The sequence below is a fragment of the Peromyscus leucopus genome, chromosome 9 (genome assembly GCF_004664715.2).
Source record: "Peromyscus leucopus breed LL Stock chromosome 9, UCI_PerLeu_2.1, whole genome shotgun sequence".
NCBI lineage: Eukaryota > Metazoa > Chordata > Mammalia > Rodentia > Cricetidae > Peromyscus > Peromyscus leucopus.
Genome location: NC_051070.1, coordinates 84,689,671 through 84,711,421, shown reverse-complemented (window position 1 = coordinate 84,711,421; position 21,751 = coordinate 84,689,671). Strand labels below are relative to the sequence as shown.

Sequence of the window (21,751 nt, the reverse complement as noted above, 5' to 3'; positions counted from 1 at the left end):
GGCCCAGAACTCCAGTGCTCACAGGTGTGAAGCAAAAAGCTTGCTTCTGCCAGCTGTCCAGGTGAGGTGATTGATGGGAGACTAGAACTGAGGATGGAAAGGCAAGCCAGGCAGCAGGCAGCCAGAACTGCCCCAAACAGCTGACTTCAGCGTTCCCCATCCAGGGCGGAGCGGATCTCTTTGCTGGCACTTGGCCATCTCCACACCCTTCCCCCATTGCTATTTTGAGCTGAGCTCATTGTCTGCTCTTCCCACAGCTGGTTAGAGCCCTCATACCCAGAGTCTCGCTGTAGCCTGTAGCCTTTCCACCTCTTACACAGACACTTGCCTGCCCCCAGGACTGGGCAGGACCTCCCTCCAGCCAGGTGGACGAGCTCTTCCTGAGTATGTGTAAGCAGACCTTCCAGGTAAGACCTCAAGAGGAGCAGCCAAAGACAGACATCTTAGGAGTGGACAGTGCCCTCTCCAGGGTCAGCCTAGCCTCTCTCCAGGTCTCCTGTCTGAGAGACCTGTGCTCTTTATACCTCTGCTCGATACCTCATGCCCAGGGCCTCTCCAGATGTTTGTGGGAGAAGTAGGATGGCCCTTTCATGGATACACACACACACACACACACACACACACACACACACACACACACACACACACACACACACATACACACACACACTTTATGGTGAGCCAGGAAAGTTTGTAAAGATATCTTTAAATTAGAGATGAACTCTGAGTTTGGCATGCTAGAGATGGGTTTAGGGAAGGGCATGACCCAGACCACACAGTCCCTTGGAGTCTAGCCTTCTCTAGAAGGTTCTCAGCTAGCCACTAACATGGAACAGTGGAATGAGAATACTTGAAGGCCAATTAGCCCCAGGGAGATTGGAAGGGATGGCCTTTGAGCTTTGCCCTTGAAGGATAGTGGAAAATCATCAGCACTCTAGGGCACCAAACTGGCAAGACACTGATTTTGTTTTTAAATTTTAAGTTTTACGGGAAGAGTTAATTAAAGCTAAGGCTAGGTCATCTGGGGCTAGATGGGAATGGGCCTAATTGTCTTGTGCACATCATTTTTATGATGTAGTGTTGGACACTTCAAGGTTGAATTGGCCGCCAAGAGTTGGGGACTCTAGCTGAACTGGGATCATGGCTGCAGCTGGAGAGAAGGGAGTCGGTAGAAGAAAGGACCTGCTGGATGCACAAGGACACAAAGGTGCACACAGGGACCTGGACTCCCACTGGGAGTGGCCTACAGTCATCAGCAAACCACGGGGTGTCTGCAGATCTCCCATGCACCCCTCCCTGTGAGGGCACTACTGCAGCCCAAGTCTGAAGTCACAGCGGGGAGGAAGCACGAGTCTTTTGCAATGCCCATGATTCCACCCCTCTGCACAAGCCCCTCTCCCCCTCCCTGCCCTCAGCCCCAATCCCATCCCTGCGGCCAGTGGAGGGAAGCCAGAGGCAGGAAACAGATAGCCAGGGAGTGGCTGTGCACATGCTTACAAGTTCTGCGTTCCAGAGAGTTTTGCCCAAGATTACTTCCCCTGGCGTGGAGATTTGGAGAGAGGAGTCTGCCTGAAGGCATTCGGGGTGCTGGGGCGTCTGAACCACTGGGTCCTGGGGGGCTTCATGGTCTCTCTTGGGCTTTATCATTTCCGACTGTATCCTCTTCCTTCTTGACGTCATCCATTGTCTCACCCTCCCTTGTCACCCTGCGGAGGCATGGCCTTTTCTCCCTGGCTTCTCCAGGGTCTCCCACTCCTGTATCTCACTCTCCAACCCCCTCCCCAGGGTTTTCCTGAGGCCTTTTCCTGTCACTGTGAAAGCTTCCATTGTTCCCTGGACTCTTACAGACCCTAGTGTTGTGGGCTAGGGAGGGCATTTTTGTGGGGTTGGGGGGGTGCCCTGGGGGCTGGGCCTACTGGGCCCATGTGGGGCCTGTGGCAGGAGCCCAGAAAAGGGAGGGAGCTGGCAAGGGGACATGGACAGACGTTGAACTCAGACAAGGAGGCCCTTGAGGCTCAGAGGAAGCTGGGTTGGCTTCTCTCAGTGGCCTCTGTCCCTGCATCCTGCAGGCTGCATATGCCCAGCCCACCTGTCCCTGCACAGGCTGCTTCCTTTAGGGCTCCTGGAAGCCTGCAGCTGCCAGGAATGGGCTGCAGAGGCTCAGGGCCTCCTGCCTGCCTGGGGGTGCTGTGCGGACATAGGAGTTGGGGGACAAGAGTTAGAGGGTTCCTGAGGTATAAAGGCGGAAAAATAGAGGCCTGAGCACTGGACAGAGACTTGACCCTGTGACGGTGGATGGCTCTTCACCCCACCCTACGCCTTAGTTTCTTTCTCTGCCACCAGGGTCAAGTGCGGATTTTTGTTTTGTTTTGTTTTTTGAGACAAGGTTTCTCCATGTAGTTTTGGTGCCTGTCCTGGATCTCACTCTGTAGACCAGGTTGGCCTTGAACTCACAGAGATCCACCTGGCTCTGCCTTCCCCAAGTGCTGGATTAAAGGCGTGCACCACTGCCACCAGGCCAAATGCTGATTTTGAGAAGGCTGCTGCATCAGAGATTGTCACCTGGGAAGCCTCAGGGTGGCCTCTGCCTGCAGGCATAGGTTCAGCTGTCCCACAGAGACGGATCTTACTTGGGCTTGACCTTGGGGGCTGTGACCCCAGAAAAGGACCTCTTTAGAAGGCCCCAGACTGTGAGCTCTGTGAAGGCAGGGCATTCCCTGTCTTGTTTATTTGCATGTTCCTGGAATTTTCCACAAAGCTTGGTCAGAGTGGGTGTACGAGAAACGTTAGCTGAATGAATGAATGTTCATATGTCAGTCTAGAGTCAAAGGTCAGAGGGGTCGTGTTACTCGGAGCAGGATTGTTCTCTTGTTTTCTCACAGCCATTTCGGGGAAAGGCCAGGCACTGGGTGGAAAGGGTCACACTGGAGTCAACAAGCGAGTGAGTGGGCAGGCATTCAAGCCTTGGTTTCACAGCAGTGGGGCCCTGTGCAGGTGCCTGGGCTGTCCCTGCTGGGCAGGTGCTCAGGCTGTCCCTGCTGGGCTGTCCCTGGCATCTGTTTGCTCTCTTGCTACGGGAAGGGGCTATGGAGGGGCAAGTTAGGAATTCTGGTGTATAATAATGCTCATTGAAAGTTAGGGTCCCCAGCTCTCCTAGAGACTACTCCCCCCGCCCCCAACACACACACTTAGCAAAGAAATGGGCTCTAAGAAGGGCCTGGAAGAGCCAGGGCCTAACATCACATCTGCTTCCCAAAGCTTGTTTACTCGAAGCTGAAGGGCTCAGGAGAGGAAGGACTCACGGAAGTTCTGGCCTCCTTCTGGGAGAGCCCTCAAGCCTCACAGGACCCCCAGCTGGGTGAGTCCATATTGGGCCCCATGTCTCTTGGATTGACCATGGGAAGCCCATGTCAAATCCTGAGACCTAGGGCTGGTTCCCCAAGGCCAGGGTCACCTCAGTGGCCAGGTTGCACGAGAGCACGCAGACAGGGCAGGATAGGGCCAGCTAGAAGCCCATCTGTTCTTCATTTCCTCTCCCTGCTCCTCTGGCTCTGGCCAGGACTTCTCCGCTGGTTGCACAGGACCAACTCAGGGCTTCATGAGGAGGGTGCCCAAGGGGCTACCAAGCACACACTGAGTGAAGTGATATACTTCCAGGGAGGTGAGTGACCCTGCCCATTCTGGAAACAGGGAAAGCGAGGCCCAGAGCGACTTGCAACAGCAATAGCCACTTCCTGTTTCTCGCCATCCTGACATGCTGGGTTCTTTGTGCTGTTCTGGCACATTTCAAGGAAGTTCAGAAAGTGCGTCCTGGCAGATGGCTAGACAACCACTTGGTCAATGTGGCCTCACTGTTCCCATCTGAAACCCTGGATTTATTATATCTGGCTCATAGTGGTGTGGGAGCTACAGGGACACAAGAGTAAAGGTTACATCCCTACCCCATGCTCGGCAGGGCAGGGTCTGTCCTCCTAGGCAGCTGGAGGAGGAGAGGCCCTCAGCCAGAGAACCCTTTATTCAGACAAGAATCCAGCCTGAAGTCAGAGAACAGGCAACCCCCCCCCCCCCCGCGCTCCCCCACATCGACATCTTCGTCATGCTCCACCTGAAGCTGCCAATGGCTAGTATGACTGACATCTCTACAAAGAAGGGACCATTGAGGGGACCAAGCTTCACTCAAATGACTCACTCTGCAGAGAAGCCAGGCATCAGGTGATCCGCTGGGGCTGTGACAAGTGTCTACTCACTCCTTAAGATAGGGGAGCCATGGAGCCTTGGGCAAGGATGAAGTAGCTCCATGGAGCAGATCACGGTCCATCTGAGTCAGCACCCAGAGCTGCCCAGTGCCCTCTCCATTGTCCACACCTGCAGGGACAATAGTAGGGACGGAAGTGGAAGCTGCCTTTGGTTTCCAAGGGTTCCCACTGCCTGGGCAGAGCCCCGGGCGCCCCCTGGTGGGCAGGAGGGGCCTGCAGGTCAGGAAGCGAGCTGGTCCCTGTTGCTTTCCTCTAAGTCAGGCATGCTCAGGGAGGAGCATGCATTCATCAGGACAGAACTCGAGCAGAAAGAAGTCCATCCACAGACCCAGCCGCTACAGGCACATTCTGAAGCCGTCTAGCCTATTCCCTTGAGCTGTTTTTCATATGCTTTTCCTTTACACAGTACTCCATCCTTCATCCTCCCTTCTCTGGAGCACTTTCCTAAATGTCTAACAAAACTCATTATAACTTCCAAAAAGATCCATTTATTTATGTGTGTGTGCATGGATGTGCCATGGCGCGTGTGTGGAGGTCAGAGGACAACTTTCAGGAATCAGTTTTCTCCTTCTACTGTGTGGGCTCCAGGGGTCGAACTCTAGTCCCCAGGCTGCACTGAGCTATGTCCTGGGATGTCCATCATAACTGTCTCAATGGCTCTGTCACACGCCCACTGGGAGCCGCTGGGATCTGCTGTGGATTGTCCCATTTCCAGTTTTTCGTTGTCTTGATGAACATGGCAGTAAGATCCTCGCAAACGTCTATGGTACCTCAAGGTCTGTATCTCTGATCATTTTCTTTTTTTAAAGATTTATTTGCTTATTATGTTATCAGTGCTCTGTCTGCATGTATCCCTGCAGGCCAGAAGAGGGCGCCAGATCTCATTACAGATGGTTGTGAGTCACCATGTGGTTGCTGGGAATTGAACTCAGGACCTCTGGAAGAACAGCCAGTGCTCTTAACCCTCCAGCCCTCTCTGATCATTTTCTTAAGGCCATTTTTTTTTTAAAGAATCTTGACGAGCCGGGCGTTGGTGGCGCACGCCTTTAATCCCAGCACTCCGGAGGCAGAGCCAGGCGGATTTCTGTGAGTTCGAGGCCAGCCTGGGCTACCAAGTGAGTCCCAGGAAAGGCGCAAAGCTACACAGAGAAACCCTGTCTCGAAAAACCAAAAAAAAAAAAAAAAAAAAAAAAGAATCTTGACGACTTACAGTCAGAATGACCAGTAAAATGTAGTAGGAGACACCTGTCCAGCCCCTGCTCCCAGCGGCAACTGATAGAGGCTTTCTTTTCACACCTGCCTCAGTGGTCCTCACTAGCTCTCAGGGTCCAGAGGACTATAAAGCTGGAAGTACTCTCAGAGTCACCAGGCTTCTTCCTGACCAGGACAAGGATCCCCTTGGCGAGTTTTCTGGTGGTTGTTTACCCAGCCTCGGCTTACATCTCCTTAGTGACAGGGGACTCACTAACTCCCAGCCAACCTCAAGAGATGCCATGAACTGACGGAAAGCCAGTACAACCTCATTCTGAAGCATATCCAGAGGTGGCAGCTCCTCCCTCGCCTCCTTCCCTCCTCCCCTCCAGCTTTGCTTCCTCCTGCCCGGCCCACACCAGTGCAGCCTCCCACTTCTCAGGCTGCCTGCCTGCTGCTGCTCTAACCACAGTGTTAAGGTCCGAAAGCCCTCCTTTCCTCAGCTCCGTCCTGGATGCCTTGTGTGCCGTCTCTCAAATCTCCTGGCATCTATGGTACCTCAAGGACCTGTCTGTGCTACCAGGAGTAGCTTCTGGGACCCACCGAGCCGTGCCTGGGTTCCTGGGAGATGTTATTCCCTGGTAGGGGTGGGGTGGAAGGGGTACATAACCTGGGTCAGAAAAGCCTGCTGGGGCCTGGCAGGCCGCTTGGCTGAGTGGTAACTCCTGCAGGGCTGTCTGTTGACATTTATGAAAAGAGCCCAGACCTCTGCAGGGAGGAGACAAGGGGAAGGCCTTCTCTCTGGGCTCTGGGCCCTCCCTCACTGGTCAGTATAAACAATGTCAGGACAGAGACTTCCAGGAAGTGGCTCCTTGAAGCTGCCCGCCTGCTGGCCTGTGTCCCTTCCCTCTGCTAAGACTTAAACTTGCCCTGCACGCCACCTCCATCAGGAGGCCCGAGGAATTTTCTCATGCAGTCTCTGCTGAGGGGGTCGCCTTTGTAGAGCTGGGGCAGGCAGAAGAGCCTGCTGAGCCTTGCTTTCAGCCCCTCACACATGGATGCTCTTGGGCATCCTGCCCCCAACCCCCTGTCCTCGGTTTCACCAGCTGCCCTACAGCCTTCCGTAGTGAGGAGAAAGACCTGAAAGGCCATGAACCCTGAGCACAAAGCTCAGGACACAGGTAGTGTCCCACAAATGCCTGGCCTCTTCCCTCTTTCCTTGTCCTCTGTCGGCACATGTCCAAACTTCTGCAGCCTTCTTTGGACTTTTTGAGGGTTCTTCTGGGAGAATATTCCAGAAGGTGAAGATACCTAACGCCCTTTCTTCTTCTTAGGCTTGTTAGTCTTCCGACACACACGTCTTGAGATAGCGGACTACATCACTGCCGTCTCATTTCTAAAAAACGTTCTCCTTCCGATTTTGCCTCAGTCTCAGCCCCTCCCTCTGCTGCATCTGCAGCGACTCCGTGGCCCTCTCTCCGAGTGAAGAGCCGTGCCCCAAACACCAGTGTTCACCAAGCCAGGGAGTGCTACGTGTGCCTGGACCGAGCGGAGGGCACCTGTGAGGGTATCAGTCGGCATCTGGTGTCCAGATGTGGAAACCAGCAGAGAGACTGAGCGACTTGTCGAGGGTCCCGGGTAACAACAGGCAGAACCCGTCTGCGGCTTAGGAACCTGACCCTAGAGTCCAGGATCTGAGCTTGTCCTGTGGGATGAGGCGTCCATCAAGGAGCTGGCTGTCCATCTGGCCTGTCAGTGTGGTATTGGCATGTTGGGGTGTCTGGGCCTGTAGGAGGTCAGGCATCTCAGCCCTGTTATCTGGCAGACATCTCCCAAAGGGCCATGTTCTGATTCTGAGCTGTGGCTCTGTTCCTTGTTCACTTCTTGTCCAACGACCCGCTTTCCCCTTTGGTTACAGTCTATCCCTCACTACACGTGTGGAATCCCATCACCCAGCATTCTGAGTCAGACACCCTGGGACATAGACAGCTTATTTCTAATCCTGACTAGGACCCATGTTTTGCTCCAAATGTGCTAAAATGAATTGATCCCTCCCGTTCTGTCCTTTGCCATAGATATGGTAGGCAAGCCCCAGGTCTTGAGGGCTCTCTGAGCAAGAAGAGGTCTGGAGAACCAGATTCCAGAGCCAGTCTGCTGCGGACAGGCCCTAAATCTCTCCATCAGCTAAGCAAAATCTTTGTGGCAAGACAGGCACCTATTTGTGTCTATGTGTGTGTGCTTGTACATATATGTGTGTGACTGTGTGCATGCATGTGTGGTATGTGGACATCAGGGGACAGCCCAGGTGTCATCCACCTTTCTTCTGAGACAGGTCTTTAATTGGACTGGAACTTCACCAAAAAGGCAAAAGCACCAGAGTTTCCAGGGCTCTGCCTGACATCTCACCTTCTCTGGGATTACAAGCATATACTACCACACTGGACTAATTTACCTGGGTTCTCAGAAGCAAACTCACGTCTGCACACTTACAGAGTAAGCGTTTTATGAATGGAGCCTCCTCCTCAGCCCCACCACCCTCCCTCAGCACAGGCAGACACCTTTGGAAACGGAGGCAGGAGAGCACCAGTGTGTGGTGCCGTATTTCGGGATGACAGACCCAATGAGACTATGGACACAGGCCGCTCAGGGCCGAGGTACTGGGTGCTGCATGGAAGTGGAGGAACGGGCTGCAGAGGGCTCAGAAAACCTGCCAGCTGGGTACCCAAAGAGCTCAGCCTCAGAGGCAGCCTCTTGTCCCAAGTGAGTAGACTAGATCATGCCAGTGTGGGGTGCATCGCTCACCGCACTGCCCTCTCTTGGGCCTTCCCAGGGCTCATATTGATCCTGCCCCTGAGACATCACCATTCCTAACAAGTCCAGTGATGTCAAGCAGAGGACCCGGAAGTCAGGACCGAGTTGTGCTTGCTTTCCAGGTTTGGATTTTGACACTCAGCACAGCTCTTCCCTTTGATTGTTTTGCCTGGAACTATAGTCGTACATCACCTATGAATGGCTTCTGGGAAACAACAACAACACACACACATAATTGACAGAAATGATTATCTTACACACCGATACAACTTCAGATTAGTAAATAGTAGCTGTGCCAATAATCCTACTGTTCTCGGGGTTTACCTGCATCATCTCGTTTAATGCTCAGAATACTTTTAAAAGTCTTTATTGCAGATATTAACTATTTATGGGTGTGTGCATGCATGCCATGGCATGCATGTGTGGTGGGGGAGGTCAAAGGACAATTTGTGGGAATTGGTTATCTCCACCTGGTGGGTCCCGAGGATTGAACTCAGGTCATCAGAGTTGGCAGTAAGTGCCTTTGCCCACTGAGCCCTCTCACTGGCCCAAAACACTCTCAGACGGAGTCACTTCCTCGAGCCTTGTCCAAGGTCACAGAGCTAGGATTTGGATCAGAGTCTGCGCCTGACCTCTATACCCTGTATCCTAAGTGAGCAGTCACTTGGAGTTACCATGGCGGCGATCATCCCATAGCCCAAGCTTCCTGAATCTGGTGGAGGAGGAATTCTTGGGGGTTCTTATCAGAATGCAGGCTCTGGGATGGGGAGATGACTCATTGGGTAAAATGCATCCTGTGCCAGCATGAGGACCCGAGTTTAATCTCCAGTGCCCACAGAAAAAGCTGAGTGTGCTGGCACCTGTCGGTAACCCAGCATTGGGAAGATGGAGACAGGAGGATTCCTGGAGCTTGCTGGGTAGCCAGCCAAGCCAAACTGGTCAGCTCCAGGTTCAGTGAGAAACTGTCTTTAAAAATAAAAAGGAGCGCAATTGAGGAAGACCCCCTTGTTTTGTCCTGTCACTGCCGAGCTGGGTACTAATGATGACACGCAGAGCCTGCTTCAAGCCTCCCTCAAACTCAAGAAGAGGTGACTTGGAGAGACTCTGCTGGTCAGCCAGTCCTCAGCCTCAGCTAGCAAGAATCCAAGGCTAGTGTGGGTACATAGCTATGAGTGGGTCTCCCAGCTTAAAATCCTGTGGTAACAAGGACTTTAAGGTAACCATCCTCTATGAGCGCATGTAGGTTCGCAGCGGCTTGATCCATGACAGCCCTGACTGAGAAGCAGCCCAGTGTGTCCTGAGCTGTGGTATTGGCGTACAGTGGACGTTATTTGGCAGCAAGAGAAGGCGAAGTACGGACACATGCTTCAGCATGGCGGAGCCTCAGAAACATTACATTAAGTGAAAGAAGCCAGATGGAAGAAAGAATATAAACTAGAGAAAGCTACAGAGGCAGAAAGTAGTTCATGGGAGCAAATGAGCAGGAAAGGGAGTATTAATGAGTACAGAGTGATTTTTGGAGAGTGACAAATATGTCCTAAAATTAGGTTGTGCTGATGGCTATGCGCAACTCTGAATATACTAAGAACCATTGAACTAACCACTTTCAATGAGTGAGACCTGCAGTATTTGGATCATACTTCAATAAAGGTATCAAGCTGTGCAGGAGAGGACCAGCTTCTTTCATCTATAAAACACAATTTTCTTGTTGCAAACCAACAAGGAAAAGGTTAGGGTTGAAAAGATGGCTCTGTGGTAAGAAACAGTGTCTGCTGCTGTTTCAGAGCACCAGAGTACAGTTTCTATCACCGGTAATGGATGGCTCACAGTTGCCTGTAATTCTAGCTCCAGGGGATCTGACACCCTCTTCTGACTGCAGCAGACACCTGTGTACACACGTACACACACACACACACACACACACACACACACACACACACACACACACACACACCGGGTGGTGGTGCATGCCTTTAATCCCAGCACTCGGGAGGCAGAGCCAGGCGGATCTCTGTGAGTTTGAGGCCAACCTGGTCTACAGAAAAAGATCCAGGACTGGTACCAAAACTACACAGAGAAACCCTGTCTCAAAAAAAAAAAAAAGTTACCCCCCACCAGAAATGAAATATAAACAAACCATTCTTAAATACATGCAAAAATGTGTTTTGCTCATTATAACAGATGTATGTCAAACCTCCTCTGAGAAGACGGTGTACCTTTTAGATTAGTGATACTATGGCTTCCTATAATGTAGAAAGGTGCATTTCAGGACCCTCAGTGAATGCCTACTCTGGGGCTGTAACTAGTTGTTGGAGTTGCAAGATCAAAACTAGCATGAATCTCTTTCTTTCATCGGCTTCCCAACAGAGTATTTGTTCTCAACACAGGTTTTTAGCAACCTCCGATTTCTTTTTTCCTTTATGATATTGGCAAATTTCCCCTTTTCAGGTAATGGAAGCATTTTACAACTTCTCCTTGGCATAGGAGTTGTCTGCTACCTTATGCCTGTGCCCCAGGGCAATTGCTATGTACAATGAGGGCCACCTGAACATAAGCACTGTAGATACTGCAGTTCATCCAGTAACAGCCAGTCACTGAATAACTAATGGGCAGGTAGCATATGTAGCGTGGATACATGGGGCAATGAGACTCTTGATGTCCCAGGCACATGGAGAGAGCTCTCATGGTGTTCCTCAAAACTGCACAATCCAAAGCTTACGGGCTGTTTATTCCTGAGTCCCTCTGTTGAATCCTTCCCGATCGGTTGAACACAGACAACTACAACAGAGAAAAACAAGTATGTGGGAAGTGCAGCTGCAGACAAGTGGGGCTAGAACTCTGCTCCTGGGGATCTGGACCTCAAAGCTGGTGAAGCACTGTGGGAGTGGAGGCAACAGCAATAGGGGTTATCATGAAAAATAGTGCACATGCCCTTTGCCCCGGAAGTTTCACTTCTGGAAATTTCCTCTACAAAGACATGTATGTTGACTCGTGTAGCAAGCACTCATGGTAGCACATGGTGAGCTCTCAGGAATTCTGCCACCAGGCAGCTGTGAAGCAGAGAACAGTAGCTGCTGGTGCTGACATGAAGGAGACACCAAGATGAGTTGGGCTGGAGATGTAGCTCAGTTGGTGGGTGCTTGTCCAGCATGCACAAGGCCCTGGGTTTGATTCCCAGCATACCATAAGGCAGGTATGGTGGTACATGTGTGTAATCCCAGCACTGGGTAGCAGGGCTAGAAGTTCAATATCATCTTTGTCTCCGTAGTAAGTGAAAGCCAGACTAGGATACGTGAGACCTTGTACTTCAAAAGAAAAAAGCAAGGTGATGAGGCATGTGTATTATCTGTGTCTGTCTGGTGAGTGACAGGCGGCCTAGACATATACACCTATGTGTTTGCCAGTGTGGAGCTGCCTTTGGGCGGACACAGAAGACACAGACATGCTTCAGAGACTGGACAAGAGGGTGTTTTTCTCTCTTCCCCAAACCCTGGATGTTGAGACGGGAGGTTTGAGTTCAAAGCCAGCGTAGAAAATGATTACCTCCAGGTAGGGGAGCCCACAGTTGGAAGTAGGGGCAGCTGAGGAGATCCCTTCTGTCAGGCACTAGTTCCTGTCTGTCCCTGTGTTGACATCTCCCTGGTGGGACCAAGAACCTGTGCCCACCCAGCTGCCCCTGCAACACTGAGATGGAGAAGTAACTCCTCCGAAGCCCTGTACCCCACTGTCTCTATCCTGGCGTTAGCACGTGTACTCTGGAGAGGCGACCCAGGCTCCATTTTGGTATTTACTTCCTGTCTTCCAGGCACGCCCCAAAGGTGAGGGTCTGACACCTTACCAAGGCAAGAAGCGCTGCTTCGGGGAGTACAAGTGTCCCAAGTGCAAGAGAAAATGGATGAGCGGGAACTCCTGGGCCAACATGGGGCAGGAGTGCATCAAGTGCCACATCAACGTGTACCCACACAAGCAGGTGGGTGGGCGGGGCCTCTGGGTGAGGGCGGAGCCATCAGGGGTGGGACCGAGGCAAGGATACAGTAGGTATGGAGCTGGAGGGAGAGGGGAGGGCAGGTGTGGGGTAGGCAGAAAGAATAGGCCGTTGTGGAGTTAGGACAGCCCAATTTCTACAAGGTGTTCAGTGTCAGAGTTCCAAGGATCTGGACTGCGTGCGGGTCTCGGGGACTCACCTACGGTCTGATGACCTAGGCGGAGGGGCAGAGCCAACTCACAAACTCAGGGCCAGGGGAACCTGATACCTACCTGTAGCATGAATCTTAAAAGTTCTTATTAATAAGATCAAACCTAAGGCCAGGTATTGGGGTGAAGCTGGAAGATCAGAGAAGCAAGCCATAGCTACCTCACCTCGCTGGATCCTCAGCTGATCCTGTTTCCTCAGACTTGATGCCTCTGAGTCCTCATCCAGAATGAATCTCAGCTGAACTGTGCTGCTCAAAACTTAAAAGCTTAACCAGCCAAATGTTTCTAGTTTCTGGTCCTCACGCCTTATATACCTTTCTGCTTTCTACCACCACTCCCTGGGATTAAAGGCATGTGTCACCATGCCTGGCCATTTCCAATGTGGCCTTGAACTCACAGAGATCCAGAGGGATTTCTACCTCTGGAGTGCTAGGATTAAAGGTGTGAGTGCCACCATTTTCTAGCCTTTGTATCTCGTGGCTGTTCTGTCTCTGACCCCAGATAAGTTTATTAGGGTGCACAATATTTTGGGGGAACACAACACCACTACACCTACCCTGCAGTGTTCCTGTGTGCCCCAGCAGCTGGCAGGGCAGGCTACTACTTACTGGGGTCCCCTGGGTCGTGCCAGGCCATCCCTGCCATTTCTCTGCCTTCCCCCTCCCCACATCTTAGCAGCAGAGCCTCAGTGTAGCCTGCTGAGCTGCCAGCCTGGCTCTACACACAGGGGCCTGATCTAGAAGAATCCTCCAAGAGCTTGAGGCTCCATTTTCCCCACTCACCATCATCCAGTCAGTGTTTGTTGAGCACCTACTGTGTGCACTGGGGAGAGGTACGAAGGATGTGTACCCCTCACCCTCACCCCCACTCCAGGCCAAGTTCTGGGTTCCTGGGCTCTTGTGCATCTCTCTCTGACTTGAGATTTGGGAATACCGCCTCCTTGCTCTCCTAGAGGAGGCAGTGGAGCGGGGGGGGGGGGGGGGGGGGGGGGGGGGGGATGGGGGGATGGGGATGGAGAAGGGCTCTTGGCCCTCCCCCCTGTGCTGACCTGGGCCACCTCATCCCTCTGAGAAGCCCTGCCCCCACTACATCTGTTTCCTGTCAGGCTCCAACTGTGTCTCCCAAGACAACCCAGCCCCCCCTCCGCCCCCCAAGAGAAGAAAACACTAATGGGCTTTGCCTCCCTGCTGGTGGGAGGAGGGGGGCTCCCAGATCAGTCCCAGCTGCTGGGTCTTTCCTTCCACAGAGGGGGGTCATCCTGACAGCTCCCCCAAGCTCCCCACTGGCAGCCTGTGACTGCAGCCTGGACACCAAGGCCAAGGAGAAGAGCAGTTCAAAGGAACCCAGAGCTAGGGCCAGCCAGGAGGGTCAGGCAAGAGCATTTCCCAGGGATTCGGCTGACGATCCTGCCCCTTCAAAATATTACTGCTGATGTGCAACATAAATACTAGCCAATGCCAGGTGGATCTCCATGAGTTGGAGGCCAGCCTGGTCTACAAATCGAGTTCCAGGACAGCCACGGCAGTTACACAGAGAAACCCTGTCTTGGGAAACTAAAAAAATCAATCAATCAATCAAACAAACAAACAAACAAACTAGCCAGTGCATGGAAGGTTCCCCACGAACCAGATGCCGTTCTAACCGCTCCTTTCACTACAGGCCTAGCAGACAGAGCCTCTAGTACAGACACTTTTTGGAGGGGAATATGAGCAGAGAGGTTAAATGACTTGCTGGCTGTCCACACAGATATATATCATGAAGTCTTTGTGGAGCTCTGTGTTTATAGAATCCTTTAAGACAGTCATTTACTCTCTCTTTATTCTCTCTCTCTCTCTCTCTCTCTCTCTCTCTCTCTCTCTCTCTCACACACACACACACACACACACACACACACACACACACACACAAGCAAAGACAGCACCCGTCATTACCCACTAGCCCAGGCTGCAGAAAGGCAAGCTGAGGTGGCGGCTGCCAGCCAAGGGAGGGCAGAGGTGGTGTTCAAAGCTCTCTGACTTGTGGTGCCATGAACCGTGGATACACTGCAGAGACATGGGCAGAAGCAGTTTCCCAGAATACTCAAGTCTTAGTGATTGGCTCTGCCCTTAGCCCTGGGAGCACTGGACCTCTGTCGACCCCCGGGATTGAAACCTAGGACAGCAGTGCCCAGCAGGGTGGGCAGAGCAAGGCAGGTGCTAGTGAGTTTTCAGGGGCCAGGACGACAGGGCTGGGAGCAACCTCAGAGGAGGATGCTATCTTGGTGACAGAAAGCCAAGGATCTGGAACAGGCTAGAAGAGTACATGAGATCTAGAGCTAGCCCTGAGCCATAGGACGAAGACAGGCAGCGTTTCAGACAGTGTGGGGCCTGAGATTCACTATTTCCTCTCTGGAGGCCTCTGGACAAGACTTTTAGATGTCCTAAGATTTCCTCATCTGTGGTGACCCACCACTCCTGTGGAAGCTGTGCCCTTGAGGCAGCCTGAAAAGCATGGCCTGGCCACACAAAGCCCAAACCAGCGGGAGCCAAGACAGAGGAAGCTGGCTCACTCTTGTCCCTCTGTCCCCTACTAGAAGGCTGGTTCATGGAGGCGGTGGGTAGTAGACTGTGGGGAGCAGCAGAAAGTGGCTAGACATCAGCTTGGGTTTGGCCAGACCATCCTTTGGGAGCTGAGCAGTGGGGCCTCCAAGATAAAGGCATAGGGACCCAGATCCCAGCTCAAGATGGAGTCCTTCATACAGAACATACGAGAACCTGGCACTGTGCTCAGCCAGCAGAGGCCCAGCTTCCTGACCCTGGGGACATGCAAGCCCATAAAGTGAGAGGTTAATGCTGGCTCCCATTCTCCGGGACATCTGGGACAGCAGATGACCCCATGTCACTGCCCCCTCCCATTAATATTAAGAATAAACAACACCAGTACCTTGAAGGACTTTTCCTCTGTCTAGTCTTCGTCCTCGCCAGGTTTGCTGAGAACAACTCCCTGAACAAGAGCCAGCTACCCACTCTACAGAAGGGAATGAGATGGTGTCTCAGAGGGGTCGGGTGGCCAGGCCAAGGCCACACAGCCAGTGTTTGGAGGCTGAGCTCCCATCTGGGACTTGGTCTGTAAGGAAGTCCAACTCTTTCTCCTCTCCCCTGCAGGGACAGACTAGGAGGGGCGAGTGAGGCCAGTCCTCTGGAAGGCCCTCAGGTCCACACCCAGGCTCTCCTCCTCGCAGGTCTTCCCTTTGTAGCTGAAGTTTAAGAGCTGAGTTGTATGACATGCGTTTCCAGGGCAGCTACAAAGTAGAATCCTGCCCACCTGCAGCCTAAACCCTCACCTTTCCCAGTCCTCCATCCCATTTGCCCAACTGCTCCGAGGGTCACCTTGGCTCAAGGCCTGGAGCAGGTGGGAAAGCAGCCTGCTAGTGTTGAGTACCAGTCTACACAGTGGGCAGCACTCAATCCCAGCTGCCCTCCCCGACACGCCACCGTAGCCAAGGGTCTCTGCCCCATACCTCATGTCAGCCTCTGGTGTCTGCTCCCCTGTTCTTGCCAGATGGCTCCCAGCTGACCCTGACCGGTTTCCTCTGAGCCCCCCAAGTCTGTGCAGAGGACCCTTCTGCAGACAGGTGTCATTCTGGGGTTAGGAGGAGAACAAGGTCTTTGTGGCCAACTGAAATGCTGTCCACTTCGGAGCCTCTCCTTGTGATCTCGGCAGTGTTTACAGGTCTGCGCTGGCTATTGTGGGGAGGGTAAGGAGGGAGAGCAGGCAGGGAGACCCAAGCTGTCTAGAGTACAAAAGAGCTTTGAGGGCTGGTGAAGTGCCTCAGGGGGAAAGGCCTTGCCCCCCAAACCCGATGACCCGAGTCCAATCCCTAGGACCCACCCTGTGGAAGGAGAAAACTGACTTCTACAAGTTGTCCTCTGACCTCCAACACTCAGGCTGTGGCACACATGTGAACATACACACACATACATACACACACACACACACACACACACACACACACACTTAACACATACACAACTAAATAAATGTAATTTTTAAGAAGGGTATTTGTGTGTGCCTAGTGCAGCCCAGGACAGCTAGCCTCTCTCAGGATCCTTCCAAATTTTGCAAATGAGCACCATAACGGCCTGCTTTACAGACGGTGAGGAGGCACATATGGCATGGCAGGCCTGGTAAGTTGCCTCCTTTCTCTAGGCCTCAGTTTCCCCATTAGAAAACAATAAGGCTCTGTTTATGGAGTCACTCGATTAACGGGCAGGCACTGGGCCAGGACCTAGGCTGGGGTTGACCCGAGACCCCAGACTGGCTTTGTGGAACTAAGAGTCCTGTTGCCCCTCGGGCTGAAGTGTTGAAGTGTAAGGTTCAGAATAATCTTTTGACTCCCACGGCCCCTGGAGTGACAGGGAGACAGATGTGAGGTGGGGTTTCCTTTGCCTGAGACTCAGTTTCTACATCCGGCAGATGCCTTTGCACCCCTGAGCTGCATTGATTCTGGTCTGCATTTGGGAGCTCTCTGAGCTTCATTCAGGGGACAGCTGCCTAGAGAGGACTGTGGATCAGGCAACATATCTGGCCATGGATCCGGGTCTGAGACCCCTGCCTTGGCTCTAGGCAGCCCAGGAATTTCACCTGAGCTTCCTGGACTCATATGTCTGGAAATGGGCAAAAGGTGGGGTGCCAAGGCATTGGCTGAGCTACCTCTGTAACTGCGGATTCTCTCTCCCCCACCCCCTGGCCCCTTCCTCCTCTTTGCAGAGACCCCTGGAGAAGCCGGATGGCCTGGATGTGTCTGACCAGAGCAAGGAGCACCCACAGCACCTCTGTGAAAAGTGCAAGGTCCTGGGCTACTACTGTCGTCGTGTGCAGTGACCTTGGCCGCCACTGCAGCACCCCTCGGCTGCCACCTCCCCGTGCTGCCCGAAGGGCTGAATGTCCCCATACTTGAGGAGACCTCACAGGCCTGTCTTGCGTGCTAACAGTGTGGCTGACATGTTCCCAACAGGGTGCAGAGACACGAGGCTCAGGGACTCTTCACTGTAGGCCCTGGGCTCTATAGAGGGACAGAGGCCAGCAGAGGCCTTGGTGTTCCCGCAGGCTCTCTTCCTGAGTGTCTTTGGAGCTGAGTGGCTTTGTATCCGCCAAGTACACTAGTGAACTGTGAATCCTGAGGCCTGCAGGAAGTCTTCCCTCCAAGGCCATCCAGGGCCTATCCCACCCAGAACCCTGCAGCTTGCCGCCTATGAAAAGCCACTCTGGGGAAGCCCTGTTTCATTCCTAAGCGGTAGCCACTGAGGGCAGACCCTTGTTCTAGCAGCTGCTGAGGAGTGGTCCTCTGTTGTGCCCACATTGAGTCCCACATCTGACCACCCCTGACATCACTGCATTGTACCTGGTAGCTAAATACAGCCTCCCTCTGCCAATGGGCCTGGTAGGCAGGAGGACATTAAACAGTGAACAGTGCTCCAAGACATCCTAGGGGACATCCGGCATCGCCTCCCATGGTCTCCCCCAGACTGCCCCGTAAGCTTGGATTTCATCAGCTGCTCTCTCTTCATCCTTAGCCTCCTACCCATGTCAGGGACGCCACCCCACAGAAACTGTAAGCCTGATCTGCCATGAAGGATGCAGGTCTTGGCATTCTGGAGTTACTTTATGCCACCTGGGGCAAGGACATCTCATCTCCAGCCTCAGTTTCCCCACTAGTTAAGAAAGTGCCACCAGAAAGCCAAGAGGCCCCAGTGAGCTTTGGTGTTCTAGAAGAAAGCTGGCTACCTCTGGAACACAGGGCATCACTGGGGTGATGGGTTACCCCTAGAGTGCCCCCTAGAGCACTGCCTTCCAAACCTCTGCCCATGGTAGCCACTTAGGAAATCAGGCTGAGCGATGCCAGGTCCCCTCCTACAGCCCTCCTTGCCTGGTGTTCCCATCCCTGGAGAAGATGGAAGATGACCCCACCCCAGGTCTCCTCAGCCCCTCACAGTGGGCAAGCCTAAAATGAGCCGCAGAACCTCTCCTTTGGAAACTGGGGAAAATGGTTTCCTACTTTTCTAGGAAGGCAGGGAGATCTCCTGGCATGTCACGTGGCCCAGAAGGACTGCCGCCCTGGTCAGGATCAGCAGTGCACCCCCCGTCCCCTGTGACAAGCCACATTTCTCCTGCCTTTCTCCTCTTCACCAGCTGCCAGGACTGAGTAGCTTGACTTTGCCCCGACACTATGCCTCTATGGAGAAGAAAAGAGTCAGACCATGAAATAGGCCTGAAATTCAGTGTTTACACATGGTGCCCAGTTGCCCTTTGTTTCAAATGAGAATGCTTTGTACGACTGAGGAGTCACAGTGAAGTGTTAACCACGGGTCCAGGGAGTGAGTCGAAGAGATGGGCGTGTCTGCAGCCAGTTAGCTGCAGGATAGATTTTTGGGAGAACATACCCTCTGAATACTTAACAAAGGTATACCTGTGGCAGTCCAAAGCACTAGCTGCCACCCTGCTGCCCAGGAATGGTAGCATGCTGGGCTGCAGACTGTGAGCACCCAGCACCAAAGACTCCCCAGCCTTGCTGCTGCACTAGGGCCGCCCCATGCCAAGCTTCCTGTCACTTAGGAAAGAGCTGTTTCTGTCAGTCATCCCACAGGGCCTCTAAAGAGAATGTCCACATCAGTGGGCAGCGTGCTCGTGTCCCAAATGAGGACACGCATGGGTGAACCAAGTCAAAGGTTCAGAGAGCCCAACAACAGTCTTCAGGAAGCCAGGGCCAGCAGAAAGTGGGACCTCTCCCTACAGTGAGCATTTGGGTCCCTGTACTGAAGTCTGTGTGCAGCTGGGCCCTCTTGCCTCAGACAACCTCTCCCTGGGCCTGCCTTGCAGTGCTTTGGCTGAACTTGTGATCTTTCTGAGGCAAGCAAAAGATACCACTGTCTAAGCTGGGTGCTGGAGAGTTAATGCTCAGAGGGCCTGGGAACGCAAGGGACAAGAAAGTGTGTGGTTTAGTACATTCAAAAGGGACAATCGCTTGCAGTCAGTAGATCTAGCGATCTAGTTGAGAGAGAATGGTGTTTACCCCATATGAAGTATTCAATAGCTCTACTTGTGAATTTGTATTTATTTTGAGTTATACTTGACACAGAATTCTTTTTTTAAAAAAAAATGCTATGTGTGTATTTTGGGAAAAAATTCATAGATGTTAAAATTTCTGCATGGTTACCAGTTTTTCTTACGACCCTGAACTTGGTAGCCTCCCCCGCCCAAATTCTTCATAGTGATTTTTGTTTGTATATATTTGAGGTTCTCTTTTTTTTTTTTTTTTTAAGAAAAGAAAAATAGGATTGCTTGATATTGTTGAAACTGAAAACAACAAAAAGAGGCATTTTTTAAAAAGTCAGTGCTTTTGAGAGGGCAATCCATATTGAACAGATTTCTAGACATAGTTTTGTAAGTCTGGTTGATCTGTAAGAGGATATTTATAGTGAGAACTTTTCCTTTTTTCTTTTTTTTTCTATGCTTTCGTCTGTAAAAAGTATGCAAACTGAACTACATTAAGAAGGAAATATTATCTACATAGAATTATTATATGAAGTTGGTACATAATTCTAACGAGGAAAAAAATCTTTGTAATCCTTTAAGCTATGGTGTTTTTTTTTTCTATTTTGTTTTCCTTGGATGAAAATATCAGTATTAAGCACCCAGTATATTATTCAAGTGTTAGACTTATTAATATGCTCTTGTCCTGTATTTATACATTTGTGTATTTTTGGAAGTATTGCTTTTTTTACGGGGAGTTATCAATGGACAACACGGTAAAAAGGGAACAGAGATCTTTTGTGCCTCTGCCTCTGGCTTCTGAGGTGGACAGGTGGTATTGTAATCTTTTCTCCTGCACCTTCATGTTATTATCTTGTTATTATGGTTTTATTAATTTTTTAGGGGAGGGCAGGGGATGGGCAAGGGAAAAGGACACATCGGACGAACAGGTCCTTTGATCTGCCAGCCCATTTGGACTTGCCCGCAAGACCCAAGGAGGTACAGGAACACAGGAGGCAGGCTTCCTCCTCGCCCGAGCCTTGCCTCCCAACCCCATGCTCTTTGAACTTGGACCTGTCCACCTGAGCCCTTCCACCTGCCTTTTAGCATCTAATGAACTTGAATCTACTCTAAACAAAAGTCTAATCCAACCTCACTACATTGTAGCCAGTCAACAACTAACAGTGATGTGAGGGGTGTTGTAGCCTTCTGGGAAATGGCAATGAGGATCCTTGTTTGCTCTCATGGCCAGCTTCCCTGTGCCAACCCCTGCACCTCCATGTGGTGACCCTGTCCACGTCTGTATCTGTTCATGTGTGTGCATTCAGCTAAGAAGACAAACAGAACCCGTGAGCCCCGCCTGGAGGGGGTGCATGGAGAAGGCTCCTGACTTCCCTGAAGGGCCGGCCTCGGGGTGGCATTCCGGTGTGTGCCTTATTCCTGGAGACTCTATATACGGCTTGCCTATGAAAATAGAGCCTTTCTGTGCTGTATTAAAAGGACTTTGGAAAGAAGGAGGCTTGTGAATTTGTTTACAGGGCACATGGGAGAAGCTGGACATTTCCACAGATGTGGGACAAAGCAGGGGTAGGAAGAACTTGGGTGGCATTTGCTTTCCCCGAATCTGGTCATACTGTCTTTGTCCTGCCCCCCTCCCAGCCCCTTTGCTCTCAAGTGAACACTCTTTCCAGAGTGAGGGCTCTCCTCAAGTGGGGCCCCAACGGGGTGAGATTGTCAGCAGATTAAGTCACACATTAGCTCAGATGAGACTCCCACTTCTGGGTAACCATATATAGGAGTGACTCCGTCTCCGAGAGCAGCCCCGGGCTCCGGTGTGGCTGCACATGCTTGAATGTGAGCCCAGGATTGGGGTCCGAGACACTGACTATCACATGCGAGCAAGGGAAGAGGGAATGGGGAGTTCTTTTGAGCAAGGTCAGGACTGGATAAGGCTGTTACAGGTTGTCCACGAAGCCTCTTGGCCAAGCGCCAGTACTTCCCTTCAGTCCTGTTCTACTGTTCACCAGCCACCTCCAGAGGCAGCTATGCTAAGACACTGGTCTGAATGTACCTTTGAGTTTTTTTTGTTTGTTTGTTTTGTTTTTTGTTTTCCCAGACGGAATTTCTCTGCGTAGCCATGGCTGTCCTGGAACTCACTCTGTAGACCAGGCTGGCCTCAAACTCACAGAAATCTGCCCCTAGAACTGGGGTCATAGACAGCTGTGAGCTGCCATGTGGGTGCTGGGAATTGAACCCAGGTCCTCTGGAAGAGCAGTCAGTGCTCTTAA

At 52.0% G+C, this 21,751-nt stretch overlaps 1 protein-coding gene across 1 annotated transcript in view; it reads left to right on the top strand.

The window, feature by feature from the left end:
- Zcchc24 (zinc finger CCHC-type containing 24) overlaps positions 1-20,977 on the top strand; it is a 53,882-nt gene extending 32,905 nt beyond the window's left edge. The window contains exons 3-4 of the mRNA XM_028893554.2: positions 12,064-12,228; positions 17,202-20,977. Of these exons, the coding sequence (XP_028749387.1) occupies positions 12,064-12,228; positions 17,202-17,315 (279 nt within the window). The 3' untranslated portion in view covers positions 17,316-20,977. The remainder of the gene's footprint in view (positions 1-12,063; positions 12,229-17,201) is intronic.
- The last annotated feature ends 774 nt before the right edge of the window (positions 20,978-21,751 follow it).